This window comes from Mustela lutreola, chromosome 3 (assembly GCF_030435805.1).
Source record: "Mustela lutreola isolate mMusLut2 chromosome 3, mMusLut2.pri, whole genome shotgun sequence".
Classification (NCBI taxonomy): Eukaryota; Metazoa; Chordata; class Mammalia; order Carnivora; family Mustelidae; genus Mustela; species Mustela lutreola.
In genome coordinates this window covers 26,196,142-26,208,309 of record NC_081292.1, presented here as the reverse complement: position 1 = coordinate 26,208,309, position 12,168 = coordinate 26,196,142, and the positions used below count along the sequence as shown (strand labels likewise).

The 12,168-nt window shown below is 34.8% G+C and overlaps 1 protein-coding gene across 2 annotated transcripts in view; it reads right to left on the bottom strand.

Annotated features, from left to right (window-relative positions):
• Nucleotides 1-12,168, bottom strand: part of CSMD3 (CUB and Sushi multiple domains 3) — a 1,244,673-nt gene that overhangs the window by 276,096 nt on the left and 956,409 nt on the right. For both annotated transcript variants that reach the window (XM_059165746.1, XM_059165745.1), the window contains 2 exons: nt 10,747-10,938; nt 2,104-2,242 (listed from right to left, as the gene is read on the bottom strand). In XM_059165746.1, coding sequence (XP_059021729.1) covers nt 2,104-2,242; nt 10,747-10,938 — 331 coding nt within the window. The remainder of the gene's footprint in view (nt 1-2,103; nt 2,243-10,746; nt 10,939-12,168) is intronic.

The following is a 12,168-nucleotide window of genomic DNA, read 5'->3' as shown; positions in this document are numbered from 1 at the left end:
GTAGTTTACTACTTGTGCATAAACAGTTAAGAAAGACTGGTATGATACATGGTTTCCAAACTTTTAATAAATAAGGTGCCTCATAACATGAGAAATTTAGGGGACCACCACACTGTTCTATTGTTTAATTTATTCAATATCTATCTTCATTAAAGCTAAATCAGTTAATTCCTCTTGAAATCTTTTGGTGGAATGTAAGGCCTAAATTTTGGTAATTTTTGTGTAATTTAGGAAAAATCAAAAGATAAGGCCTTATTTTGTTACTTATTACCCTTCTTCTGGGTCAAAACACAATATTTCCGAACTACTTTTCTTTCAACATTAAGATTTAATGAGCATTACAACTACCTTACCTAGGTCATTGTTGGCAGAATCACTAGACGCAAGGGCTTTATAAATGATATAGCTGTATGTATTATCCTCAGAAACCCAAAAGCCTATTTAACAATGGAATGAAGCCCATTTGTTTTTAATTTCTAGTTTGGGCCTAAATAAGTACTTCAAAATACTACTTTGTAACTTCTTTAAAAATGAGAATAAAACAAAATCTTAGCTGTAATGACTATTTCTCCTGAAAAAAAAAAAAAAAAAGGTAGAGTACATTCTATTTTATAAGGCAATTTCATAAATATTAACTTGGTCTTCTCAATAATCCTGTAGTATAAGGAAGGGATTATAATTTCCATTTTCCCAATGAGTACACGAAGGCCCTGAATGTCAGTGATCTCCCAAGGGTCACATAATACATGACACAGCTGGAAATCAAATTTAGGTCACATGTTTCATCTAATACAGCCTTCCACCACTCATTTATTAACTACTATAATTCCGCAAGCCCACTAAGGCCTATATCATTCAAATTGACATTTCTAATGTCTGTACTGCCATTTCTTCAACTGTAAAAATGAGTATAATAACCTCAGCAAGTTGTCTTATAGCTGGGTCCTGGCATATAACTAACATTGTCATTACTGTTACTTTGTTACTACCAATTCTCAATGTATTACTACAAATTATAGAAATAAAAAGTCTGCATATGTGCACTTTTATAAATTTTTATGAGTTCAAACTGTTTTTAAACCTGGTTTCAATATATTAGGGAAAAGAGTACATATTGAACCTTAATATTTTGCATAAATACCAAGCAGCTTTAACACACCAGCAGGAGGGATTGTGTTATTAGAGCCAAGCAGATTAATCTTGGACACTGAAGGTTAGGAACTTTTCTACTTAAAGAACTCTTTGAATTGCTGATTCCTAGCCCCTCCCCTTGAAATATTAAGGGAAAATGTTAGACCAGGTTTTGTGACAATAGGTGTAAGTTCCATGTGAAGAAACAGGTTTATTCCAAAAAATAACCTATCTCAAGGTAACACAGAATGTGGTGGCAGAGTTTGAGCTCAAAGTCAGCCACCTTCTTTCCCACACAGGAAGCTGAATCCTCTGCTATTTCATTACTAAACTTACCCAGCTACTGACCTTACTAACTGACAAATGTAAATTCTGGAACACTCCCATGTAAAGCTCTATCATGAGACAGCTTATGCTGAGAAATCATATGGGAATGATGCATCTCTTCTCCGTTAGCTTGACTTAATGAGATCACCATAAAAATAACAGGTAGAATAAATGTTTTCACAAGCTGAAAGGTAATGTTGCACATAGGGGTATTGAGATTGCTACAAAAAGATTTTGGGTGGCACACAAATAGGAGAAAAATATCCTGGAAATATTGACCTTTCCATCTTGAAGTTTGGGAAAAACTGAATTTTTTGAAGCTGCAATGATAAATACAGGAGAGAGGAAAGGTTATAAAGAGATCACATTTCGTGAAAGACAATAAACCACTTGACCTTTAGCATGCTTCCTCTACACTGAAATCTGGTGAGGAGGCTCACCCACTAGCCTTCAAAACTACACTGGCCTCTGTACTATTACAGAAGGCTACAAACTGCTGATTGCAAAGCATTAGTACTGGAATTAATGAAAATTAATTAAAATATCATATACAGAAAAAAGAAAAAAACTTTGCCTAGTGTAAATGCTAAGGTAAAATGACAAGAAAAGATTTTTTTTAAAATGTGGAAATGTACAAGAACTCACCTGATAAATGCCAAGGAGATAACATAGTCTGTGTTGACGGTGATGGTCCAGTCACAGTCCCTGCTATGAGGATATGGATGAGGGAAGTTTGGTGAAAGAATAAAGCCCGAAGATCCTGTTAAATTGCCTCCACAGGGTGCTTTAATTTAAACAAACAAACAAACCCTTAAGTGATGAACAAAATTTATTAGCTATCAATATTTGTGTAAACACATCTCTAAAAAATTCAGAAGATTTCATACACATCTGACTTTTTCTAGTATTGGATGGTTGAGAATACTGTATTGTCTTTCAAGAAAGACCATGAAGGTATTAAAGACATATGTACATAGTTACATTGAATTTATCTTCTTCACTGGCTTCAAAAGACAAGAAGAAATTACACATATACTTCTCTCCCTTTCTAATACTACTTTGTTTCATGTAAAAGATAAGCATTGGGTGCCTGGGTGGCTCAGTTGGTTCGACTCCAACTGATCCTGGAGTCTGGGAATCAAGTCCCGTATCAGGCTCCCTGCTAAGCGGAGAGTCTACTTTCCCTTTGACCTTTGACCTTCTCCCCTCTCATGCTCTCTTTCTCTCTCCCTCTCTCTCAAGTAAGTGAATAAAATCTTAAAAAAAAAAAAAAAAAAGGTAAGCATTGAGAAGAAGGGTACAGATGGTTTTTCCATGGTTGCTGAGAACAAATATGAGGCTTGCGAGGAAAAGTTAGAAACAAAACAAAGCAAAACAAAATCTCTAATAAGAAGTAGAATAATGGGACATGAGATACTTGGCTCATTTTCACGTCTTCCCTGGTACCTTCTTAAAATGTATTTATGGAGGAAGATTTTTTGACAATAGTGAATGAGTGAGAATAGATAATTATCTGTGAACATGCAGCACTGTACAACAAAACACTCTTATACTGCATGTTTTCATCTCCCTAAATTCTAGTTGTCTGACTTGTTGATGAAAATAGACAGATACTACAGTTATTACAGCCCCAAACAAAGGTTTCTGTAACACTTCACTGAAGAGGTTCTAAAACGTGTCAGGGAAATTCAAAGAACACATTCTTTAAGGGATTATTGTTGAAGTCTGTGTTTAACAGTTTATGATCGAAAATAATATATCATATAGAATTGGCAGCTTCAGAAAAAATAGAGCCATGAAGATAGGGACGACTCCAGTGGTAGAGTGGGACAGTGGAGATATAAATACACACACACACACACACACACACAGGAGAGAAAGATTCAGACCATGTTCTCATGATATCTCAGACATATAATCAGCACACCAACATTCTTCTCTTATTTGAGTTTTAAAATTATAGTTTTCTCATATAAATTTTATCATTCAGTTATCAGACTTTTTAGTTCCTTTTGACAGCATCGAGCCAGTTTTGGAAGAAGGAAAGTTTTGGTTCTAGCAACATTGCAGATCTCTGTTCTTTGCCTGAGTATAGATATGCAAAATCATCACTATAATTTGGTAATATCTGCCATGTAAATTATGGATGTTTGCTAGTGCATTTCTCCTCCACTAGTGCATGCCCCTCCACTACCCTTACCTCAGCATCTCAGTGACAGTAGATGCCTTTAGCCCCTACTCTACTGAGGATATTTATTTGCTCAGACTTAATTTATTCACCAGTGCTTACCTATCATCTGCACATCTTTGTAGATTTTATCAAATGATTAGACATAAATATGTCATCTTTCTATAGTTTTCCCTCTTCAAATTTGTGTCTCCTGAATATTTTTCTCTATAACTAGAGAGTATAGATTCCCTCCTATTAATCAGGATAATACCCTCAACCAGGTCACATAATCGCTCTTCCTTCTCTGGAATCTTGGTTCATTTATCACCTTCAGTCTCTTTGGATTAATCCCCTTTGTCCACAGACATGTTCAGAAATCTTTCATCCAAAAAATAAAACAGAGTTCCTTATGACCAGTTTATTTTCACTTTTTTTTTTTTTTCAACTGAAAATGTTGAGGTTTACCCAATGATGAAGAAATGCCTTCATCCTTTTGTGTTTGGTTAAATGGCCTTACTGTGAGGAACCACGCTTCCCTGTATGACTAAGATAAAACTCACTTAGCATGTCTTAGGTAGGATCCTTTAAAGAAACTCCCTTATTTTCCTGTGATAAGACCCTATATATTCCCGTTCTTTAACTCAAATGATTAGCTGAATTCATACTCATTAATCAGAATAACATGGTCATAACCAAACTTTGGTTAGGCTTCCATCCTTCCTCAGAGCCCCTGAACTCTGATCCACCCTCATTCTTGAGCCATCACACAATACCCCCTGAGGAGATGCTTGTAGATCTTAGGGTCACCCTGTTCTCCCTATCACAATGATTCCCCTGACAATACCCAAACTGCAATAGTTCTTTATAAATAGAAGTCTCTCCTTATTTATGATTTGTTGGGTTTTTTTGTTTTTGTTTTTGTTTTATTTTACAATGACGTCTTTTGAAAAGGAGGTCTAATCTCATTGGCTCTTTCTTCACCTGGGTGCTGTATTTACTTATAGGTAGACTAACATGATTAACAAAGCAGTTCATCACCAGGAAAAAAAAAAAAAAATCTCCAAGAAAAGCAGCTAAGTCTTCATCCTGAGAAAACTTATCTTTGGGTTTAAAATTGTTTTTCTTTTAAATTGTATTTACAGAGACACAATAGCCCTTTTGTTCCTTATGGACTCTAGATGCTTTATTAGGTTCTTCGCACCTCTTGTTCCCTCTCCAAACATTGCTATCTCCCTCAGCATCCTTGCCCTCAACACAATCACTTCCTAGCCTAGCTTGGAATGCCTTTTGTATTGATTCATTTTATATTTCTCGTCATATCTGCAGCCTTTCTTCAGGGTTGACTTTCACCTTAAATTCACTCTCCTTGTTGGAACTCCACTTCTAATTTTCTTCTAGTGTCTTTGTACAGACCTCAGTTTTATTGCAATATGTGTCTTCTTCTACTTCATCTTAAAATTGTAGTATTCTCCTGAGTTCTTTTCCTAGTCATCTCTGATTTCTGTCCTTTACATTTTTCCATATTGAACATATTCAATTTTCAAATTCTAAGCCATATACCCAAAGGCTCACTAGCTATCTCTACCTGATAACATACAGGCACATCAAACACAGAGCATCTGACATATCCAAACCTCAACTCAAATTTGTTTCTTCTTTTGAATTTCTAAGCTGCTTGATTAGTTCTGTCATCCATCTATATTCCCAAGCTAAAGGCTTAAGATTCTTCTCTTTTCTTTGCTTCATCCATGCACCAATCTATCAAGAAGTACAATCAAGACTCTTAAGTTACAGATCCTCATAGATATATTTCAACCTATTCCTCTTTCCTTCCCTGCTACCATATTTCTAGATCTAATTCTTACCTACCTCCTGAATTATTGCAGTGGCTTCTTGTTTCCCATGCCTCTGGTTTCCTTTAATTCATCTTTCTCCCAATAAAACGCCTAATCATACTATGCTTATGCATATAATTCTGCAGTTGTTTCACATCGCCTGCATGATAATGCCCCAACTCCAAATCAGTTTTTATGACCTGATCCTTGCAACCTTCTCAATTGTATCAACCACCACTCTAGACACATAATTTATGCTCAGATACTATCAAACTCCTTCTAGTTCCTGGCACATCTATGTGGTTGCCCATGCTATCCATTTCTTTTTCTTTCTTTTTTTTTTTTTTAAAGATTTATTTATTTATTTGACAGACAGAAATCACAAGGAGGCAGAGAGGCAGGCAGAGAGAGAGGAGGAAGCAGGTTCCCTGCTGAGCAGAGAGCCCGATGCGGGGCTCGATCCCAGGACCTCGGGATCATGACCTGAGCCGAAGGCAGAGGCTTTAACCCACTGAGCCACCCAGGCGACCCAATGCTATCCATTTCTGCTGAAATGTTTTTTCTCCTCTGCATGTATAGAACTCTATAATGTTTCAGGATTTGCTACTGCCTCCACAAAGTTTTCCTGGAAGTTCCCAACCTGGCCTCTAAATCAGCTCTCTTCAACTTTCTCTCATATGCACAACAACCTCTATCTCCATCAATTTCCTCACCATACGTACTTAAATATTACATTCAGGTGTCTGCATTCATCATTAATCTGTAAGCTAAAGAGGGTGTGTGTTTTTTTTTTAAAGATTTTATTTATTTATTTGACAGACAGAGATCACAAGTAGGCAGAGAGGCAGGCAGAGAGAGAGAGGAGGAAGCAGGCTCCCCGCTGAGCAGAGAGCCCAATGCGGGGGCTGGATCCCAGGACCCTGAGATCATGACCTGAGCCGAAGGCAGAGGCTTTAACCCCTGAGCCACCCAGGCGCCCCAAGACTGTGTCTTGTATGATGTTTTAAACCTGGGATTCAGCACATACTACACATTCCATAGAAGTCTGTGAAATTGCTAGTGGCTCCTTGTATTAAGAAAATAGTAAAAATAAATGGGATGAGTGAACAATCTAATTTGTACCTTGTATTTTGATAAAAATAATAGCATATTTTGCCTTTAGAATTTATAAACTTACATGTGAATTTACAAAAAAATTACAAAAATATGTGTAATAATGGAAAATGTACATATATATGTATATATGTATAAAAGACAGAATGACAGCAAAATGTTGTGTGTGGTTTTTTTTTTTTTGCCCCCTCAAACTACAGTAGTGGCATTATGTGTAATTTGGGAGCCCAGGAGAGCAAATTTGTTTCAATTCTCCTTATCTTTCACAGGGAACATTGGCCTTTTTTTTTTTTTTTTTTTAAGATTTTATTTTATTTATTTGAAAGAGAGAGAGTGAGTGAGAGAGAGTGCATGAGCAGGGGCTAGGGGAGAAACAGACTCCCCAGCTGAGCAGGGAGCCCAACATGTGATTGATCCTAGGACCCTGAAATCATGATATCAGACATAGGCAGACGTTCAACCCACTGAGCCACCCAGGCACCCTAGACTTTTTTATTGTCAGATGTATACACACACACATGTCCATATATATGTTTATATGTTTATATCCTTTATCACAAAAGATATAGGGAAATTTTTTAAAAGATATAGGAAAATATATTACATATATTTTAAGTATCTTCTGGATATTTTCCATGATCATACTATAATTCAGGTGTAAGATCATCTAAAAATTCTTTTGATTCCATTATTTAAGTTATTTACCAAAGTTTTCCCAGTATAGTTCATTGTTATAGTTGATTTTGGAAATCTACAAAAGCCACTGAAACAAGCTGAGGTATTATCTGACATTTGTGTGTTCCAAACATTGAGTAAATAAAATTTTTCTTTGCCTTAAAAATACTAAACTTTAAATAATACTTGGAAAATATATTTCTATTTTTATGCATCTAATCATCAAGCACCCAGAATAAGATTCTCCTTAAGTTGAATGGATTTATGAATTAAATTTTTAGTTAGGTTCCATGGAATTCTGACATAAATGGTTTGTTCTGAGTGTTGTTTCTCACGAGATAGTTGCACAGACAACTGTTGATAACAATTTCTCAATCTTAATTTTTAACCCCATTTAGGTTTGTTTGTGTATACCGACTTTGCAGCCCACCCACACTAATGTCTTTATTATTTACCTTTATATCTAGTGCTACTACTTTTCCTCTTGAAATGTCAAAGTAATCTTCACACTGTCAATTTTGTTGGAATGAATTCCATTAACTCTCTTAAAGATGCTGTCCTTCTATTTGGTACTTGCTTAAAGGCTAACTACTTCTATATGCAACCAAAATGCTTTATACTTCAGGGTCTGAGACATAGACTTATGGAGTTTCTAAAAAGTTCAGGGTTTAATCTTTGGCATAGTATTTCCAATCATGGAGTTCTTTCTTATCAGTTTCAGAGGTCAAGATTTGTGCAGTCTTAGCAATTTTTCAGACTTTTTTTTTTAGGTTATTTTCTTCTTCAGAGAAGCTCTAATGCGTATCTTCTCCTCAAGCTATCTTTTCCTACCAAAAAATATTACACAGCACTGTAATTCATAAAAAACTTTTCACAACCTGCTCAATTTAAGAAAGATTTAGTGTTTCACTATTTGTTCCCCTAGAATTAGTACTTGCAAGCTAAAGTCTTGTCTACAAATGGAATTTCATAATAGCCCATCACAAAACTCTTTCATCCTTTATGTTTTGTATTTTCGTGTTTCCTAGAATTTAGTACAAAGCTGTTGGATATTTTAGGATTCTAAACATAGTAACACTTGACATTATATAGCCTTCTGGTAATTCTAATAAACAACATCCTATAACTAGTTTGAAGAGTTACACTAAATCAAAAACTCCTACAGTAAGTCTGTAGTATTCTATCATTTCTTCTTTACATGAAGATTCTCTTTATAAGAGTCAAATTCCAATTGTTTGGAATGCGGTATTTTAATTTAATTGGATGTTTACTAGGTTAAATGAATAGAAAACAAACAAATGGAAAGTTCATTCTCTTTCTTTGAAAATGTGTTTCTTACCTGTATTTTAGTCCTTGTTTTTGTAAGTGTACTTATAGTAAATGTAAATTAATCAATGATTGATGATCTAGAATCTTGCAGTGGTACATGAAGACCAACGTACGTGTGAAATGGAAATAATGAAGAGAAAATGGGAATATGGCTAAATTTGAACTGGTTCAAGCTATGCACTTATTTTGTGCCTTTTTTTTTTTAAGTTTCTTTAATAAGCTTTTTTCTTGTTACCTGTTTCATTTTCTACAGATGTCTAAAACCTTCATTACTCCCTGGCTGGTTTGAGCCTTTAGATGTGGCTTGCTTTATGAATTAAGTGTTTTTAAAATGCCAACATGTAAAAGGCAGAAAATATGATGTGAATATATATATATATACATATATATATATATATAACTTTTATATAACTTTTCTCATGCCAATAGAGATATTATATATATATATATATACATATATATATATATATATATATATATATTTTTTAAGCTTTCACTTCACTAATTGGTAGGTTCACAAGAACAGGGAACTTCTCTGTTGTGTTTTACTGCTAAGACCTCCATATTTAGAACAACGCCTAGGATACACTGAATGACTAATTAATTTGAGCTTGCGACTATTGCAAGTTGTATGAAGTTACAAGATGGGGGTAAAACAAATCTAAATTGAGTGCTTGAGTTTGTTCCCTTCTTACTGAGGTACTAAACACTTTTCCTATAACCATGTGACTCAGAAACCACTATGAAATGATTACTGAAAATGCATTTGTGATTTAAGTGAATAATTTATGATATAAGTGAATAAATATAAGGTTTTGTTTCCTAAATGTGCTAGATTTGCATATGCTGAATACTATAAGAAATACAATCATGAACAAGGAATGAATGAATTTGGAATCTTCTCTCAAGTTGCTTACAGTACAGTAAGGAGAATATATAAAGAAATAAGATTTTGAATAGAGAGAACATACTTTGGTCAAAATCTAATATAAATTCATGATGACAGTTCTAAAGCACTTGAGGTAAATTGTTTCAGATAAGACAATTTTAATTTTAAAAACTTAGTAATAAGATTTTTAAAAAGATTATACAGCAGGTTTTGTGCTAACTTTTCTCATGCCAATAGAGATATAATAGGTATCTTAATTTTCTAGAGTCCAACTTGGAGAATCAAAAACAGACCATGGAGGCAAAAGGCACATAGAAGTATGAACCAAGCTGCTGTAAATCCTTAGATTATCAACATAAAACCATATTTTAGTATTCATGAATTGACTGTAGAGCCAAAGCTTTGAAACTAAACTCAAATTTAAGTTTCAATAAAATTTTCTTTCTTATAAGAAATAGCTATCAGAGGGGCATCTGGGTGGCTCAGTGTGTTAAAGCCTCTGCCTTTGGCTCAGGTCATGATCCCATGGTCCTGGGATGGAGCCCCACATCGAGCTCTCTGCTCAGCCAGGAGCCTGCTTCCCTTCCTCTCTCTCTGCCTGCTTCTCTGCCTACTTGTGATCTCTGTCTGTCAAATAAGTAAATAAAATCGTAAAAAAAAAAAAAAAGAAAAAAGAAATAGCTATTAGAGACACAAGATGAATTGGCCCATTTATTTATTTATTTATTTGTTTGTTTATTTATTTGACAGAGAGAGCAAGATCACAAATAGGCAGAGAAGCAGGCAGAGAGAGAGAGAAGGGTAGGCAGTCTCTCCACTGAGCAGAGAGCCCAATGCGGGGCTCAATTCTAGGACCCTGAGATCATAACCTAAGCAGAAGGCAAATGCTTAACCCACTGAGCCACCCAGGTGCTGAACTGGCCCACTTTAAATTCAGAATCTGAACCTATTCTTTAAATTTTAAAAGCAGTGGGTAACTACATTTATATAGTAGGTAAGGGAGAATTTAGATTTTTCAAGAACTATAATGCTTTTTTTTTTTTTTTTTTTTGGTTAGGGTCTTCAAACCATTCAGAATCTAATGCAATTTTGGACTCTTTCCTTAGGAAAAATTATGATCATTTAAAATTTTGTGCATTATTTTGAAGTTTCATAGATTTCTGAAATCTTAGACCCTATATAAAACCATACTAGAATATTGTTCTTAATAACATCAATACCCATTTTATTCATTGTTTTATACATTCATAAAATGTTAATTATTCTTTAATTCATACCTATACAGACTGGTGGGCTGGGCTGCCAGAAGTATCGATTTTCTACCTGAATGCAGGTTATTCTTTCTTCTCCTTGAAGCTCATAGCCTGGGTCACATTGAAAAACAACAGTGTCCCCAGGTTCTCGTCCATCCCCATTTCGAGTCCCATTCATGGGAACCCCTGGGTCACGACATGCAGTGGCAACAGAACCTATCAAAAGACAGAAACAAACCTTTAGTTTTGATGCTACCAAAATCAGTTTAAAGTTCCAGACCTTACAGTTTAGAACCTTCCTCATATCTATGTGCTTTTAGAAATTCAACTGATAAATGTTTGAGTCAATTTTTCAATCCCTACACAAAAAACTAATTTTAATTGTTTTTGTTGTTGTTGTTGTTGTTAATCTGTGTGCTAATTTGTTTCAAGAAGAGACATGACATTTTAGTAGCTCAATAATAGATTTCCTGAAAATTATTAGATGCTCTGTAAAAGACTGTGCAGAGGATGAAAAGAAAGCCACGGAGAGTTTTCTCTGCAACAGATCTATTCCATAAAGGACTTGTATCTAGAATATATAAAGAACTCTTAAAACTCAAGTGTGGTCCAGGGGGAGGAAGAAGAAAAACATTCAATTAAAAAATGGACAAAAAACATTTCAATGAAGAGGATAGTGGATGGTAATGAAAAGATTTGTTTAACATCATTAACCATTAGGAAAATGCAAATTAAAACTGCAATGAGATATTACTATATACCTATCAGATCAACTAGAATAAAAAATAAAATCACTGAATGCTGGCAAGGTTCTGGAGAAAATGAAATTACTCAGGCATTGCTGTTGGAAATATAAAATTCTACAGCCACTCTGAAAAGAAGTATGGTAGTTTCTTGTAAGACTAATGAGTTTACCATACAGCTCGGTAATTACACTCTTGTACATTTATCCCAGAGAGGTAAGGACTTAGGATCACATACGTATTTATTCATAGAAGATAAAAAGTAGGAACAACCCAAATATCCTTCAACAAGTGATTAGTTAAACTGTGTATTCATACCAAGGAATATTACTCAGCAATAAAAAGGAATGACAATACACATGACAACTTAAGTGGATCTGAAAGGAGTTATGAAGAGTGAAAAAATACAATATCAAATGGTTGCATACTATATGACTTTATTTATGTAACATCCTTGAAGAGACAAAAATCAGAAAGTTGAAAAACAGATTAGTGGGCACCAGAGGTTGTGGGGGAGGGGACGGAAGGCAAAGATAGCACGAGGGATGCTTGTGATGAACTGTACTGTGTCTTTATCATGGTGGTGGTAGTCATACAAGTCTACATAGAACAAAATAAACATAAACACACAGATATATGTAAAATTCATAAAATTTAAGTGACAGATTGTATCAAAGTCAATTTTCTGGCTGGGATATTGTGT